The 19,015-nt window shown below is 42.3% G+C and overlaps 1 protein-coding gene across 1 annotated transcript; it reads right to left on the bottom strand.

Moving 5' to 3' along the window:
- Window positions 1-1,019: 1,019 nt before the first annotated feature.
- Window positions 1,020-17,333, bottom strand: SKIC8 (SKI8 subunit of superkiller complex). Its single transcript, XM_084642006.1, has 11 exons — window positions 17,255-17,333; window positions 14,430-14,475; window positions 14,318-14,345; window positions 13,156-13,261; window positions 12,604-12,776; window positions 10,612-10,760; window positions 9,771-9,864; window positions 8,242-8,335; window positions 6,421-6,513; window positions 5,570-5,648; window positions 1,020-3,714 (listed from the first exon to the last, which is right to left on the bottom strand). Exons 2-11 carry the CDS (start codon window positions 14,439-14,441, stop codon window positions 3,625-3,627), a joined length of 918 nt encoding a protein of 305 aa, XP_084498132.1. The 5' UTR covers window positions 14,442-14,475; window positions 17,255-17,333; the 3' UTR covers window positions 1,020-3,624.
- Window positions 17,334-19,015: the final 1,682 nt, after the last annotated feature.

Raw genomic sequence — 19,015 nt, 5'->3', positions numbered from 1 at the left:
GCAAAAACTCAAATAGGATAAGGCATGGTATGTCTATAAGTTAGTCTACTAGGAAAAGCTTTTTACAACTATAATTCCTTGTGATGAATACACTTAATCGGGTAAGTAATGTCAGTTTAGCTGAAACACTTGCCAAAATGATAAGCTAAACTGGAAAAAGAGCACTTCCACCAGAATAAGTACCTAGAGGGGCCATTATAGCCAGAACTCAGCTTTTTCTTTTCCACAAACCAAGTACATGACCCTGCCTCAAACAGTGCATAGAGGCCCTGAGACTTCCCCCATTCCTCTCTGTAATTCACAGTACCTTTAGAAGGAGTGGAGAAGTTAGGTTTACCTGCCACTTACACTAGCAGGCCAAGGGAACTTATGTCCTGTATTTTTAATAGGACCTATATTTTTTTCCTCTCCCCATACTGTCAAATGTACTCTTCCACCTTAAAATCTGTTCTATTTGTACTTTAGGCTGTAGAGTAACTACAGGGGCTTGTCTGACAGTGATCTCTTTAGATTTTATTCCAGCACCAAGTTAAAATAATAATCCTGTAAAACATTAGTGTTACTGTTCCAGCTTCAGGTAGCAGAGGTTTCCCTATCCTATGTTTTAGGTCCTTTCTTAGCTCATTTACTCTCTCAAAGCTAGGACTGTTTCAGATTACAGCAGCCTACAGTAAAGTCATAAGTTTTCTGAAGGGGGATTATATCAAACAAGTCCCTATTCAGAATCCATTGGTTCTAAAATCTCCAGCCTGTATTCAGATGAAATGCACAGGGGCTATCAGCACTTGTCAATTATATTTCTAGAAGTAGTGGAGATGGTCTGTATTAGCAGTTTAGTCACATGAGATAGCTCCACTGTCTAAATCAGTGTAGGATTTATGTACTACTGCTGAATGGAAAAATGGGTGCTTCCTGTAGCTGAGCTTTTCAAATTCTCATTGATGTGCTGTAGTAACTGTAACAGCAATGTGCAGGGCCTCATACATAATTTTACAAACACAGAATGACACCAGTCATGCTTAAGTTCAAAGTAGCTAGCTGTTTTTATTTATGCAGCTGATAGGACTTATTGTGTTTATAGCAGTATACATCTCTATCCAAGGGTATTTGTATAGAGAATCAGCAAGATCTGAGATGGCACTAGGGATCAGCATATAGCTGCTGTTCACATAAAAACATATGGCCATATGCCCACATGGTATAAAAGGCAACACCCTTGTACACAATTTGATTTAGTTTCTGTAACATAACCCCCTATATCAGTTCTATTTACCTGCTTTTTCCACTAAAGGAATTCCTAGCTTCAGACAAGAAAAGAGCTGATCTTACATATGACTTCAACCTGCAGAATAAAGACTTGAACCTTCAGCTCTTGCTTGCAGTGGGATGGGGTGGGCAAACTATAGCCCATAGGCTAGCTCTGGCCCACCAGCCGTTTTAAGCCAGCCCATAAGCTCCAGCTGGGGAGCAGGGTCTCATGCTTGCCTGGCTCCAGCACTCCAGCTGAGCAGCAGGGTCGGGGGCCACTCTATGTGGCTCCTAGAAGCCACAGCATGGCCCCGCTTCAGCTCCTACATGCTCCAATGGATCCCTCTGACGCTCCAATGGGAGCTGCAGAGGCCGTGCCTGTGGATAGGGCAGTATGTCGAGTCACTCGGCCATGCTTCCATGTTGGAGCCAGAGAAGGGACCTGCTTCCGGGAGCTGCTTGAGGTAAGTGCTGCCTAGAGGCGGCACACCTGAGCCTCTCCCCATGCCCCCAACCCCTGCCCTGATCCCCCTCCCACCCTCTGAACCCCACAATCCCAGCCCAAAGCCTCCTGTCCCACGCCAGAGGCCCCTCCTGCACTCTGAACTCATTTCTGGCCCCATGCCAGAGCCCATACCCCCTCCTGCACCACAACCCCAATTTTGTGATCATGGCCACCATACAATTTCTATTCCCAGATGCGGCCCTCTAGCCAAAATGTTTGCCCACCCCTGCATTAGGAAGAGGAAAAAAAGTCCCCTTTGAACATTACCACTGACCACAGAGTGTCATACTTCGCTTGTAAATACCTGTCTACCACTACATGAAGCATAGTATAACTTTTACTTTTGGCCCATTTTATAATTAGGTAGCTGTCTTACACATTTGGGATAGCCTGCTTGCAGTTCACGGTACAGGCATAGGCTGCTACTTATTAGACTATGCAGAATAGATGTTAAACTTAAAAACCTATACCTAATCCTGCACTAGAGCTAGGAAGAGGGTTTTTACATGGAGTGGGGAGGAAGAGTAACATTTGTAGAACAAAAATTATGGAAGTTATTTTATTAAGATGTTTGCCACTCACAGCATTAGTGTCAATAAAAACTTAATGGGAAACAGGGACCCTTAAAATGTGTCTTACATAGTGCTGGGAACTGTTAGAGTATCTCACCTTTAAATGTTTATTATTTCCTCAAACTGGTAGTTAACACAGAGGATATGACCATACATACTTCTTGTCTGGAGGACATATGATAGAGGAAAATGTGAAATTAAGCCTGTATTTTATAGAAGTAGCAAATGGTAGCATCAACCTTAGAATGCAAGAAATTAATGGTTTACTTTGTATATAACTGTTCTGCATTGAGATAGAATTGAAAAAAAAACTCTAGTAAAACCTACTGCAGGAGGGAAATTTGAAGCTGAAACAATCCAGAGGTTCTGCATCAATAGCTTACCTACTATATGCCCTACAATGAGACTGTATTACAAGAGCTCCCAGAAACAGGTCATCTAAGCACTGACATGAAAGGAAACTTCTCCTCTACAGTTTGGTTTTATGGGTTTAAAAAAAAAAAAAAAGTTGAATTTTAACTGGAACACTGAGGAAATGTTTTTCCATGTGTCACATTGAATTCCACCCCCCCTCAAGAATCAGTTCACAGTCAGGAGACAGGACTAGGAAATGGGTTATAACTTTTACAGCTAATACACTTCCAGTAAAAAGAGAATATAAATTTAAGTTTGGGGTGGTTGTTTTTAATTTAAAATTGATACATCATGACTAGTGAACCATGTGCCTTGAGCACAGGTGCTAGAATATGTTCAACTTAAATGACCCTGTCCCACATCACCAGGACAACTGTTTAGCAACCAGCATGCTGGCTGCCATATCTGACACATATACATGGTTTAAGAGCCAGTAATGTTTCTTAAATTAAGTCTCAGCCAGAGCCAGTCAACAATTTCAGATTCAAATCTATTTATATAGTTCTGGAGAGAAAAATATGGAGGTAGCTTAAGTAAGCAGTTACTTCACCTTGGAACAGTATGTATTTGGAAATATGTACCTGAGACTGCTTAAGAGAAAGCAGTAGTTTAGTTATATGCAACTACAATAGTAACTTCTATTTTAAAATGTAGAGTTCTTTCATGCCAAATGTAAAGTGATAAAGATACATATAAACCTTATGTATATTTTGATTTTTCTATTGTGTCAATAGAGTCCAAGATTCATCTCAGCATTGTTAAAATATATTATCACATTAACAAAATAATCAGAAGCATCTTTAAGTAAGTGGCAACATATGAGAAGTGCAGTTCTCCTGAAAACCTGTACATACATAATTAACCAATACGCCTGACTCAGCATATTTAAATTGGACAGTCATAGATATGGATTTCCTGGTCGTCTCCAACAGATACAATTTTGGAACCATTTCCATTGTATTTCACTCCCCAGACCTGCAAACAGAAGAGTGCAAACAATAGCTCATTGAAGTGGGTAACAAGATGCCATTGTTTCACATTTTCAGTAGGCACCAAGTAGTGGGGATAGTATTTAAATATATCACTTCCACTACTAGTGTAAAGCTGTTGAGATGACCAAGGCACGGTAGGAGACTGCCGTTGGTCTGAAAAAGGCACTAGCCTCATTTTTCATCTTCTGAACCCTGATATTGTTTAAATACTATAAAAACCCAATAATCTTCCCACTGCACCCATCTAGCTGAATATGCACTTTATGCTCCAATAACTTGGATGAATGAGGAATGAAAGGTATGTACAATGGTCATTCTAATGTGAATCGATTTCAACAAGTTCGGTTCTCTCAGTAGCTGTGGTAACCTACTCCATTCCAAGCCAAACTAGTTTATAGTAATTTCGGGAAGGGGAAGAGGAAGGAAACCAAGCATGAGAAATGCAAGGCTGAAAGGAAATGGAGGGGTGCACAGGCTGAAAGATGGCCACCTTCAGCAGAAGTAAACCCAGACAGCTATCTAATGACTTAAGTACTAATACAAACCCTATAGAGGTTTGGTCAGTCCTTAAACTATTCCTATCATGTTACAAGGTCTAAGATAAAAATTTAAAAATAGCACATTAGCGGGCTATTGCCAAAAGGGCTCTGTCTTCAGTCTATTTTGGGAAGTCTTTGTCAGTTGCACCACCACTTTTCATTAACACTCCTCTCACACACCTGGAAGGGCACTACTGTGTGTTAGTCTCCTGAGAGCAAGACATCAATACAGACAGTTATCAAAAAGAAAAAGAATAATTTATTTTACTTTTTTAAAAATTAGATATCCAGGTCTAATCTACCCTGTTTATCCTCAAAGACTGGGGGAAATTAGTAGCGATGACAGCACAAATTACCAAGGAAGTGAAAACTGACTAATAGGGAAGATAGGGTTGGTTTGTTTTTAATGATTTTGTTTTTAATTAAATACACCCCTCTCTTTGGTTTGTTTTTGTTAACACTTACATTCAAAAGCCCAAAATGTTTGGGAGGAAAGAGGTTAGTTTGGGAAAGATTTAGCCCCCACGCTGTCTCAAAGACAGCTACCACTCCAGTGAGAGCGCCTATTCCAAGAAGGCCTCCCAGCAAATGAGTTGATAACCCTGATTTTTGAGAAAAAAACCTCAAGAAGAAATAAGCTTTCAGGATTTCTTCCTACATAATTAGGGGAAAGGCACCAACCCACTCCCTTTAACAGTCTATATTTTTTCCTTTACATACAGAGCACACTCACCCTGTTTGCTATGAACCAAAATAGGAGTGTAGCAAAGATGTACTGATTTGATACAGACTGATGAGATTCCATTTCACCACCCTAGAGGGTGCCTCTTGACTGGGGTTGTAAAAAGTATTACAGTACTTAGAAAAGGTCAGCCTGGGAGCTAGGGGGAATAGATTCTAGGATAGCAACTGTCAAATACCATCAAATCTTTAAAATGTTAATGCACTATCCCAAGGACTAGTGGTGAAATCCTGGCCCCACTGATTTCAATGGGCTTTTGACTTCAATGGAGCCTGGATTTCAATTAAAATACGTAAGGACCTGCCAATACAAAACACTTAGTTTGCAGCAAGCCAGGGTGTAAATCAACCCCATTCTAGCCTGTTTCAAAACTGGAGCAGATTAAAGCACACTAGGGAACTTCTGGTGTACTGCAGCAGGGTTCACATGCCTGCTTGCTGCAAACTAAGCATTTGTATGGACAAGCCCTAAGTGAAGGGAAGTTTTCATACTAGTAAATCAATCTAGATAAGAAGACCGGATAAGAGAATTATACATGTCCTACATTCTTAATATACCTGATCCTGATGATCAAAGAAGGTATGAACACAGGTCCTTGTTCCAGCATCCCAAACTTTTACGCTTTTGTCAGATGAACTGGAAAATATTTTAGATCAATATCTGAATTAGTAGCAATTCGATTATAGTATAATTAAAAGACCAAAGATCTGATACTACAGTATTAAAAAAACCTCAAAATTAGGGGGAAGACAACAGAATAAATGAAGATCTACCAGCAGGTTCTAGAAACATTGGCCTCAATTTGCAATTATTTTAATATGAACAGCATGAAAAATAAATGAGAATTCCAAACACAGCAATCACCAATTCTCTGAAGCACATTGGTTAGCTAAAGAAAGCACAACTGAGTAGACTCTTACTAGTCTGTACTGTTCCAAGGGTTATTACCAAGATACTATTTTTACAATATACTATAGTACAATAGGATGATGCATCAATTAAATAATGAGAAGCTAAGCTACAATCGTTAAAATAAATTAACATGCATTTTAAGAATCAGTATCTTTGCCTTCAATTAGGTATGTTCACTTACTTGCTACTTTACAAAAATTTAGGGCCAGCTTGTGATACCCTTATTTACATGCAGAAGTACCTCAACTGCACAAAAAGCCCCCTGGATGTCAATGGGATTGTTTGTATAAGGCACTATTCCGATGTAGCGAGCCGTAGCTCACGAAAGCTTATGCTCAAATAAATTGGTTAGTCTCTAAGGTGTCACAAGTCCTCCTTTTTGCGGATACAGACTAACACGGCTGCTACTCTGAAACCTATTCTATGTAAGTAAGGATATCAGTCTGGCCCACAGTAATTTATAACAGATCTTTCACTCATTAAAAATGCTAAATACCTGGAAACAAAATGAGTATCATCTGGACAAAATGCCACATTTAATACCCAGGATCCATGACCACTTAGTGTGCCTGCCAAGTTTGCATGTTGTCTACAGGAGACAAAAAGTTTAGTTAGACACCATATAATAAAAAAAAATGCATTAAAATTTCATGTGCTAATTCCAGGTAAGTTCTTGGGGGCCTAGGTCACAGTTATCTGAGACACAGCCCCTCCCGCACTGGGGAGAGAGTCAGGCAGGGTGCTTGAACTAACAAGGCCTAGGATTTGAGCATAAAATACCTTTGGACTTAGCTAGGAAAAGGTAGGTAGTGATTTTGAGAGAAGTTTCAGCAAAGCGGAAAGGACAAAAGCCAGACTGGTGGAAATCAAAGAAAGCCCAGATAGCAGGAGGAAGAACGTATTGCCACAGAGAGTCGGGAGAGTGATAGGCTGTGCAAAAAAAGAGGGCAGCGATAGGGAGAAAGCCAAGGGCTTCAGGGAAGTGTGAAGACAAAGACAATGAATGAGGCAGCATATCTTAGGCATGAAGCAGAAATTCTAAAGGTGGACCAGAAAAAAAATGTATGCAGGAGAAGAACGAGGCTAGTAGGTATACTGAACTACCAAATACAGTGAGTGGGCATCAATTTTCTGAGCCAGTTCCGCCATCTACCCTTGCACCTTTTTAAAAGAGTCCAAGTTCACAGGATTTAGTGTTTTACAGTTTAAAATGTCAGATTTTTAAAAAATAGTTAGTTATTCAACCACACTTTTAAAGATAATTCCATACAGCAGAATGCTTGGTTTGTTACTCCTGGTGGAATTCTGGTGACAAAAAAATAAAAATTCTATGCACAATATTTTAACATTTTGCAAAATTCTGCATATTTTATTTGTCAAAACAACACAATATAATCACACCAGTTTCAATTATTTTTGGTCATTTATTTCAAAATACCTGTCAGCAAGTATGTCTGTAACAATACAGACAGCAAAAAAGATTCAGGACACGTTTTTTAACAAATAGATTCCTTACTGAGCATATTAATACAGAACTTTGCGTAATAATTCATTTAAACTACAATACAGAACCGTATTTCCCACACACCTCAGAAGCAGAGCAAAGGCTTGTGGGAGTCAGGGTAACGGAGAAGCTGAGGGAGAGGGAAGTAAATTGCTGGGAAGGAGCCTCGGTGTGAACTTGGAAGGCTGTTGGGTATGGGTGGGAAAAGTACGGAACAGGTGTTTTGTTTTTGGGGCACAAGGCAGGGAGGAATTGTTAGGGAGCTTCTCCCATGTAGACCCTGGATGACCCGTAGCCTCTCCCAGTTAGTCAGGCACATCTGCCCATCCCCATGTGTCTCTGTGCCCTCACCTAGCCACTCCCCTGCCCCTATGTAGTTCTGCCCTCCCTCCCCCTGTCCCCATGTCTCTGCACTTCCCTCCCTACGTGCCTCCTCTCCCATTCAGCCTCTGTCCCAGTCAGTCCTCCCCCACTAGCCCTTATGAGCCCCCATCTGACAGCCCCCCCTCCTCCTGCACCCCACAGCCCGTCTCCTGACCTGGCCTGACAAGCGCTGGGAAGGCAGCTCTCCCCATCACTGTGGAGAGCTGCAACTTTATTCTATTGCCACATCGCCGTCTGGTGGGCAAAAGGCAGCACTGTAGCAACATTTTGGCAGCAGCTTTTTTCTGCGCAAAAAGTTAGAAATCTGCAGGGCTCATTCAATATACACATGCGCTGTAGCGCAGAATTCCCCCAAGAGTATTTTGTCCTGGGACATTACAGCCTCTTAGAATATTAGTTTTATATCACATGTCTTGTGAAACAACTTACACATCATAGATTTTGATATAGCCATCATCTGAAGCTGTAACGAGCAGCTGGGAATCCGGAGAAAACGTCAATGAGCGAATTGGCATCGCATGGCCTAAAATTCAAAATAGGCATGGTTGATCTGTAAATACTCTATCATTGGAAAGAAGAATTATTAAAGCGAGTTTTAGTCAAGATAATATCTTTCCTCAAAAAAAAAAAAGGCAACGAGATACTCTTCAATTTACATATTTGAACAATTGTTAAAGCTCCTCATTCTTAGGCTACTTCCGCCCTTGCCCCCAAAACTCTTCTCAATACAGTCAGTATAAGTATATACAAGTAATCTGGAGGGTTCCTGAGCACTAGTCTCTGTCATGGCAGAGCATACTCATTTCCACACAGGATTATCATGTTTTTACAGCTATGGTTCTTACTTAGAAGAACTACAGAAAAAAATTCAGCACCGTGGTATCAGAAGTCATATTGTGCCCTGTGTGTCATTTATCTTCAGTCTTTTACATATTTTCTAAGACTACATTAAAAAGAGAGTTGCATAAACTACTTAAGAGTATCTCTTCATCCCTGTTAGAGAGTTTCAACGTTCCAGAACTCTTCTAGCCATGGGAACTAACGATATTAAAAAGGGGGGGGGAGGGGGAAGGAGTAAGGCAGCATTGAGAGACCAGCTTCATTTGCTAGCACTGGGGAAAGTTAAACTGATTTGTTAGGAAGAATCCAGTTAAGCATAACTGGTTTTCCTTTCTAAAACACATCCATGGTGCATGCTGAAGATTTACAATTGGATCCTGCACATACTTCAGCATTTAGAACAGAGCTGGGCAACCTACGGCCCGCGGGCCACATCCGGCCTGTCGGACCGTCCTGCCTGGCCCCCGAGCTCCTGGCTGGGGAGGCTAGCCCCCGGTCCCTTCCCCATTGTCTCCCCCTCCCCCGCATCCATGCGGGCAGCGCGGCTTGCGCCCACCCACCTCCCAGGCTTTCCAATAAGCCTGTCCTGCCACTCTGAGCAGCATGGTAAGGGAGCAGGGGTAGGAGGGGTTGGATAAGGCGCAGGAGGTCCCAGGGGCTGGCTGGCTGGGGCAGAGGTTCAGGGTGGAAGCGGTCAGGAGAGAGGGAGTGGGGGGGGGTTGGATGGGTCGGGGGTTCTGAAGCAGACAGTCAGGGGGCAGGAAGTGGGAGGTGGCAGATGGGGGCAGGGGCCAGGCTGTTTGCAGAGGCACAGCCTTTGCTACCCGGCCCTCCATACCGTTTCGCAACCCCGATGTGGCCCTCAGGGCAAAAAAAAAAAAAAAAGTTTGCCCACCCTGATTTAGAACCATAAAAATGATGGTGCCTAAATGAGAGCACAGATATAGGTGGACTGGCTTGGAAACCTGTCCATCAGTGTAAGCTTGCAAGTGAACATTCAAGATGGACAAATTAACATGACATTTCAACCCATCAAACAATATTAAAGTGTTTCTTAACTAACATTTTAATCTGGACTAAAGCTATAACTTGCACACTGCAAACATTCCAAGACTTACCTTCTAGCGTATGCAGAAGTTTTCCAGTTGCAATATCAAAAATATTGATGATGCCATCTATTGCTCCACTGGCTAAATATTTTCCATCTGGACTCTATAACAATACATATATTACACATTTTATAACGACTCTTATTTTGTATTGGGAGGATGGGGAAGGTGCAAAGAGACAAGATGACATCAAAACAATCTGCCATGCAAGATATTTAGTATGGTGGGCTCAGAAAAATCTGAAGATCTAAGACTGATATTCATAAGTAGCGCATGAGCAAGAGCGACTTTTCCAGACAGTTTTCAGACTGCATGTTGTCCTTAATGTCCATCTGCCTCTTTATTTTACTAGATGCACTATTCATTCTAATGTACAACAGGGGATTTTCTATTGTAATAATTTACAGTCAAGAGTGTGTGCTTTTCAATAGTTTTGTGTCTCACTTAGGAAAAGTCATTTAAACTTATTATGCCTCAGTTTCACCATCAACAAAGTTACCTCCTAATGTGGAATTCAGAGATTTAATTGGTATCTGTAATGGTCGGATATCCTTGCTGGAAGAGCAAGGGCATTATAGAAAGCTTGTATTACCTTTAAGGCTGGTCCAATTCATCAGTTAAGTTGGAGCAAAGGATCATTATACATACATGAAAGGGCAATGGCAATTATAAGCAGAAGTAAAGTGCTTGCTTTAGGAGGTTATTGCCTAGAAGTGGAGGATAGGTAGGAAGGAAGTCGGTGTTGTTTTTTAAATAAAGGTTCCTGTTAAGGTTGTTACTACAGTGTTAGAAAATGAGTGATTTACAGCAGATTACAAGGATGATATTTTAACAGAAGAGAAGTTCTTACATATGCAATGCTAAGGATGAATTTCCCTCTAGTGTCCAGAGAATATTCCTTTTTTCCAGTTTCAACACCAAAAATGTTCACTTTTCCCACATGACTTCCTGTTGCAAGATACTGGGAATCTGGTGAAAAAGCCAACGACCAGGCATCAACTGTACGGAAAAAGAAAAAATATTTGGTATATTTAATCTTGTTTATAGTTTTTAGCCAACAATGTTAATTCCACATATACCTCTTCACAGATAGTTTATTCCCCTGTACTTCAGCCACAAAAGTTAAATTCACACCAAGCTAACAAAAGCTGACAGAATAAACGCTTAAGGTGTTTGTTTTTCAGCTGAATCACAGATCACATTTTCCAGAAATATCTTAGTCTAGGGCATCCTCCTAGAACAGCAGCATATTAAGTGCATTAAATAGCAGTAGCTATCACTGCCTTTCAAAAAAAAAAAAAAAAAAATCCTCCTATTTGCTTGAAAAGCATTAGAAGAAAGAACGGTTGCCTTTGTCAGAAGCAGCACTACAGCAACAGAGACCGAAAGCACTTACAGACAGAAGGGAAAAGAGTGCCGGGCAGATCATTATTCATTGAAATAGAATTACATGGTGACTTTTTATAGTTATCTACTTAGCCTGGTGCTGCGTGCCTCAGATTTATTATATATGTGCTTAGTCATTCATTCCCCGACCCTACAAGGTTGATCTACCAACATTCCTTGTTATAATACACCTCTACCCTGATATAACGAGGTCCTTGGGAGACAAAAAAAATCTTACAGCGTTATATCAAACTTGCTTTGGTCTCGAGCATTTCCGTTATTAATAGTCATTTCCCACCCCCCGACTGACCACTCACAACCCCCGACCCATCCAACCCTCCCTGGCTCCTTGCCCCCTGACTACCTCCTCCAGAGACCCCCGCTCCTAACCACCCCTCCCAAGACTCCACCCCCTACCCAACCCCCCCTGCTCCCTGTCCCCTGACTGCCCCAACCCCTATCCACACGCCCACGCCCTGACAGGCCCCCCAGGACTCCCATGCCCTATCCAACGCCCCCGTTCCCCGTCCCCTGACTGCCCTGCCCCCAGATCCTCCAAACCATCCAAACCCCCTACTCCCTGACCGCGTCCCCGAGACCCTCTGCCCCTTATCCAACCCCTCAGCCCCGGCCCAGAACCCTTAACACGCCGCTCAGATCAGTGTCGGAACCAGACATGCTGATGCGCTGATCTGCTGGAGCATGCAGCCCCACCCCCCAGAGCGCTGCTTTACCGCATTATATCGAGGTACAGGTGTATTTCAATCCTTTGGTTAAGATCTTGTGCCCTCCAGATTGAAATTCAGTGCTTGTCAAGGCTTATCTAGGCTTACGCCTTATTTGTTTTGATTTGCACCTTCGGACATAGCCATGCATTCCATAAACAAGCACTCTCTGCACAGTACTGAATTTCAAAGTGCACCTGCAGCAAACCTGGGGCCTTCTTAGTATGCAAATCTCAGCCATCACTATGTATTTGAATAGGGTTTTTTGCCACCACTAGACTTTCTGATCACTACACCTATGAGATAACTGGATTCTATTCTGCCTTATGCATTCTCAACAAAAGTCACTTTAGTGCAATTCAGAACTCTAATGAGACAGTGAGTAAAACCAGCAAGATTACATGACGGCCTTGTCTACACCTAGAAGTTGCACTAGTTTAACTAAAATCAGCCACACCGGCTGATTAAATAGATTGTTATCAGTGCAACCCCAAATAGAGACACATCAGTTTAACACTGGCTTATACCAGTATAGAGTGCACTGGTAAAGTGAATGCAAGTGAATGTCTGTTAATCTCATATCCTTGTTTTGCAAAAGGAAGGAGACAGTTGTGACACTATAAAAAAAGCTAATCACTCCCAGCTAGTATGTTAGTTCTTTACTGTACTGTATACACACACACACACACTACACAGATTACAAATAAACCAAATTAGCACCAAGATCTTACCAGGACCAGCATCTATGGACTTGATCTGTTTGCCAGTTTCTAAGTCCCACAGACGAATATGAGCATCTAGGGAACTGGATGCTGCAATGGTACCGGTGTGGCTGATATCTACTGATACCACACCCAGTTGATGGCCCTCTAAAGTCCATTGTAGATCTAATTTTTCATCAGTCCTTTTGTTAAAAACCACAAACAAAAACAAACTAATTAACAGTAATTTCAGATACTGCACCCACCTCCAGCTTTCCCACCTCCCCCTTCTTTATCGGTCTCTCTTTTTTTAAAAAGCATTTCTTACCTTTTGCACAGCAGGTGAAGAGTGAAAGCAGACAGTTTGTGCGTAGCACTACTTACAACCTTTTTTTCCAGTTTGTTTCCCAAGCCCAGCCCCCATTTCAGCAAAGCAAAGTGCTCTGCTACTTACTGTGCAGTGCACAGCTACTGATGTTCTAGGGCTAGAGAAAGGAAAGAATACTGTATTTCTGCACTAGTTTACATTGTATTTCCAATTGTTAATCAGTTTAACCAATGTTTATTGAACCCCTCACTTACCATTTCCAGACCTTTACTAGATCATCTAATGATCCAGAGATTACCGTTTCAGAACCATCTCTTTTATTCTTTCCCCATGCAACTGACCAGATGGCATCATCATGTGCTGAAAGAGAGCACAAATGTTAGAGAGAAAACAATGGTGTTTCTTGGAATCAAGCAGGTATATTTACCCACAGCAGTTGCTTGTTCTTACTTCCTGCTATAAGCAGACGGAAGCACTAATAATGCGCTGAATCGGCTAACAATACCTTCCCCTCTCACCTATAATTCTCATGTCATCCTGAGAACATATACACTATGGAAAGAACAGAATAGAAAGCTGCTAGCAAGCATGGTATCTGAGCAGCAGCCATGTTAGACTCCACCCATAGCACAATGCAAGCCCCGGTCAAGGCCACGTGAACCATGTAGCCAGCTGGACCTAAATCCTGCAGCAAAGCTTCTGGTTACTGTGGCAGTTCAGTCCAAAAGACTTCGAAATTCTGCGTCAGGTTTAGGTAGTTTACACAACAAAACAGGGACATTTAACAAAAACCAATCAGATTCAAAAATGAAAAATAAATCAGTATAGCATTCATTGTGTTAGAAATCTAGGAGCTCAGTAAATCAAACACGTTGCAGATGTTCGTATTGACAATTCATAACTATAATGGAAAAGTTGTCAGGGAGGAAGCTCTTGGTATCTGCAGTTGGGAATACTATCACTCATGAAAGCATGGGATTCTGTGGCAGAATTCTGTGGCACATGCTGTAGAACCACAGAATCCAGGGAGCCGTGGTCACAGTAAACGGCCTCAGGGATCATGGGCTTGCCTATGAATCCATACATTCTCAAGTACACCTGAACCAGTCTACAAAAAAGTAACATGGATTGGGAATGTTCTCATAGGGCCTGAACCAAAGCCCACTGAAGTCAACTGGAGTCCTTTTGTTGACTTTGGTGTGCTTGGATCATGCCCATGCAGCATTAAATCCAATTTTATTTACCGTGATTACTGCAGCTAAAAATACCATAAAACCCACTCAGATTTGTGAAACATTTCACATAGATTTAGACTTAGTGAGAATACAATCTGTTAGTACTCATTTTAAATCCAAGGAAATAAAGATTTTAGAGAAGAAAAATTAACAGCACAATACCATGTTAGTATCTCCTCACCTTGTTCTTGCTTGAAGAGAATACTGTACTGAAATGAAAAAGAACATCCACGTTATAGAAATGGTCAAAAATCAAACTAGAGAGATTAGTTTAATTACTCCTGTGTATTTACCTGTGTGGTCATTTCTTTATATAAGCTGAATATGCATAGGAATACTCTGGAAACAAAAAGAAAAAAATTAAGGTCAGAAATAAGAATTAGGGCTGTCAAGTGATTAAAAAAATTAATCGCGATTAATTGTGCTGTTAAACAACAATAGAATACCAATTATTTTAAATATTTTGGATGTTTACTACATTTTCAAATATATGAATTTCAATTACAACACAGAATACAAAGTGTACAGTGCTCGCTTTATGTTTGTTTTTTATCACAAATATTTGCACTGTAAAAACCAAAAAAAATATTTTTCAATTCACTTCATACAAGTACTGTAGTGCAATCTCTTTATCATGAAAGTTGAACTTACAAGTATAGAATTAACTAGGAAAAAAACCTGCATTCAAAAATAAAACAATGTAAAACTTTACAGCCTACAAGTCGACTCACTCCTCCTACTTCTTGGTCAGCCAATCACTCAGACAAACAAGTTTGGTGACAATTTGCAGGAGATAATACTGCCTGCTTCTTGTTTACATCACCTGAAAGTGAGGACAGGTAACGCCAGCTACAACAGTGCCATGCGAACGCAAGATATTTACGTGCTTGTTGTGCTAAAGATTCATATGTCCCTTCATGCTTCAGCCACCATTCCAGAAGACATGCATCCATGCTGATGATGGGTTCTACTTGATAATGATCCAAAGCAGTGCAAACTGACACATGTTCATTTTCATCATCTGAGTCAGATGCCACCAGCAGAAGGTTGATTTTCTTTTTTGGTGTTTTGGGTTCTGTAGTTTCCGCATCAGGGTGTTGCTCTTTTAAGACTTCTAAAAGTATGCTCCACACCTGGTCCCTCTCAGATTTTGGACGGCACTTCAGATTCTTAAACCTTGGGTTGAGTGCTGTGGCTATCTTTAGAAATCTCACATCAGTACTTTCTTTGCGTTTTGTCAAATCTGCTGTGAAAGTATTCTTAAAACGAACATGTGCTGGGTCATCATCTGAGACTGCTATAACATGAAATATATGGCAGAATGCAGGTAAAACAGAGCAGGAGACATACAATTCTCCCCCCAAGGAGAAGAGTCACATATTTAATTGACATTTTTTAACGAGCATCATCAGCATGGAAGCATGTCCTCTGGAATGGTAGCCAAAGCATGAAGGAGTATTCGAATGTTTAGCATACCTGGCATGTAAATACCTTGCAATGCTGGCTATAAAAGTACCACACGAACGCCTGTTCTCACTTCCAGGTGACACTAAATTGGAAGCAGGCAGCAGTATCTCCCGTCAATGTAAACAAACCCTTAGAGGTTTGGCAGAATAAGAAGTAGGACTGAGTGGACTTGTAGGCTCTTGTAGAAAGTTTTACACTGTTCTGTTTTTGAGTATGGTTATGTAACCAAAAAATCTGCATTTGTAAGTTACACTTTTATGATAAAGAGACTGCATGTCAGTACTTGTAGGAGGTGAATTGAAAAATACTATTTCTTTTGTTTATCATTTTTACAGTGCATTTATTTGTAATAAAAAATAATATAAAGTGAGCACTGTGCACTTTGTATTCTGTGTTGTAACTGAAATCAATATCGAAAATGTATAAAAACATCCAAAAATATTTAATAAATTTCAATTGGTATTCTATTGTTATAAGTGCGATTAATTTTTTTAATTGTGATTATTTTTTTTTAGTTAATTGCGTGAGTTAACTGCGACTGACAGCCCAAATAAGAATACAAATAAATCTTCACAAGACAGTTTACCCTTCCTCTTTCTTCCCCCAGGTTTACCACAAGAATGAACTAAAAGGGCAGAAGTACTATTTAACCTTCCAAAGCAAGACTTGCCACTGAGCCCTACCTGGGATTCAAACAGTGGCATATAAAGTAGTGTCAGCAATAAGAAGCCTCTAGTAATCATATCATGTTCTGATATGCAGTAAGATATTATTTTTCCAAGGTCACAGTCCTGCATCAGGATCCAGTACCATATACCTCTCCACTTAAATCAATTGGACTTTGTACAGATTCATGGGACCAGGACAATGGATCCTGCAATATGCATCCTATGGGAATGAGGGTCCAACCCACTTGGAGCTCATTCCAAGATTGAGGCCTTAGGCTGTAAACACTTCAGGGCAGAGAAACTTGAAAAGAGTGAAAGATGAAATACAATGCACATGTATAGCCCTGAAAAAGTAACAACAGAAATATGACAGAGCTGGGTGAGTGGAAGTAAAGCAAATATGAAATCCATTTTTCATTACTTAAATTTTCTAATTTCAAATCTGCGGTTTCCTGTATTGTCACAGATTAAATGGGCACTGTCATCTTGAAATCAAGCTGATTTTTAAAAGTGAGTTTAAAACACTTCCAGGTTCTACACCTACTCCTGGGTCCCCCTACCACTTCTTTGGGTTTGATAATCATGTTTTCCTAATTTTTAAGAAATGCTTCTCTCCCCTCTGGCTGGGTGAAAGGTTCACACGAAGAAGAGGGGGAACTGGCTAATTACACGGGGGGGGGGGGGAGTGACACCCACTACGCAGAGCGCGGCCAACTGCACGGAGGGCCAGGCCAGTTACTGGGATCCTGGGGGCTGGAGTAACAGCAGGCGGGTGGGCACTGCCCAAGAGGAACGCAGGACATGGGACCCTCGACATCCTGTACCACCCCCACCTCCCCGGAAACCGCCTGAGGGTCCCCCCCGGGTCCCCAGCGGCCCCCCCCCTCCAGCACCCGCCGTCCGCGGCGCCAGCTCCCCTCTCCCGCACCAGTTAACACCCCAACAGGCGCCTGGCGCCCGCCCCGAGACCCCACATCTCTTACCTGGGCGCCGCTCCTGCTCCTCCCACCCGAACTCGCTGTCACCCAACCAGCACCCGCGACGCCGGCGCCCTATGATGAGGTTTCTTACCATAGAGAGAAAGGCTGGAGCGTCCAACTTCAGTGCCTGTCTCCCCGCAGTGATCATAGAGGAAGACGCGGCCGGGGCGTCGTGCTGCCGCCTTGTGGCTGAGAAGGCCCCTTGAGCCGCCCTCCACGTGCCCTGGGGGCTACCCACGGCGCCGCCCCCGCTGGCCCCTCTTCGCCTCGTCTCTCTCCTTTCAGAAGAGCAGCGCACGGGCCCTGTTCGCCCCGAGCGCGACTCCAGCGAGCCCAGGGCCATGTGCAGCCAGGCGGGGTGGGGCTGGCCTGGGCTGCAGGGCGCAGTGGGTGGGCATCCAGGGTGCCAGGCAAGTGCCTCTGCGCACAGGCCCAGCCAGGCCCACGCAGGGCTGTGGCCAGTTAGGAAAATCCCATCACTTCAGCCCGCTGTCTAGCCAAAATGCTGCCGTGAAAGTCCTCCCCAGCCACATCCAGCCCCTCACCAATCCCAGCCCCTCGCCTCTACTTCACACCCGGACGCCTGTTCCTGGCCTCCTGCCCACATAGCACCTGCTGAGCAGCCTGCTCCGTCCAGCCATTCACCAGTCCCTTAGCTAGCTGCCGCCGCCGCACCCCTTTCCTCTCTGCACCTGCTGCCTCTATGGCTGCCCCATTCCTGGCCTCCCTCCCTGGCCTGGCCTCCACCTTTTCCTTGGTCAAGTTCCCCCTCAAAACATTTCTTCAGTGGGGCCAAAAACCCTCTCCAAAAAATGATAGTGAAACTGGTGGTACTACCCACACTCCTGCTGAATCACACTGCTCAGTCGCTTGCTGTGCACCACTTCCCTTCCCCCATCCTCCTGTGAAATATTGCCATTCAGATTGTAACTTCCTTGGGGCAGGGACCTTGCCCTCATATTTGACCGTAAGGCCCTTCGCACATGTTGGGCTCCAAATAAAGTAACTAATTATTTTTATTACTATAATTAATAATAAATAGTAGCAAAAAATTAAACCTCATTAGGACATAATTGGCAGGATTTGGGAGTGGCTTCTTAAGAGGCTGACTCGGCAGTTTAGGGACTTGCTGGCTGTGAGTTGTACCTGGCTGCCTTTTGTCATGGTTAGGGAAGAACTTGTCCACAAAATTCTTCTTGTCCTTGATTATTCTGTGTAATAGAGACTCCACATACTCTTGAAAATGTTCTGGTAGTGGGATCCATGCACCTGACAGCTCCTCCAAGGAAAATACTGTAGCTTCTTTACTGAAGGAAGAGGAAGTTTCCTTGGTAACCATCTATGATCATACAGAAGAGGTAGGCTACTCTTTCCAGCAAACTGGATCATTTCCAAATTTCATTTACTAACTCTCACCCATGCGTTAAGATTGTGGGAAAGCTGTCCAAATTAACTGATACTGGGACATTAAGTTAAAACCCCTGGATGTGATTCAGAAGGCATTCTAGAATTTGTAATCAGTCTTTACTTGTCAAAATTTGCCTGAGTAAGCAAAGTAAAAACAGAGATGGGACCTTTGCATTTGTCCCAACACAATACTGCAGTAAAAGAATGAAAATCTAGAAAATATTATTTAGTATAATTTCACAATTCTGTGGTATCCTGATTATTTGTAGACTGACTTTTAAGAGATACCTCTGTACTGATTGAATTTTAAAAGTACACACTAGCTACAAGGTGCTAATTAGGAGCCTACCAAAAAGG

This window comes from Lepidochelys olivacea (genome assembly GCF_965140295.1).
Source record: "Lepidochelys olivacea isolate rLepOli2 genome assembly, chromosome: 10".
NCBI classification, from domain to species: domain Eukaryota; kingdom Metazoa; phylum Chordata; order Testudines; family Cheloniidae; genus Lepidochelys; species Lepidochelys olivacea.
Note: the sequence above shows the minus strand (reverse complement) of the source record. Positions and strands in the feature narration are given on the sequence as shown.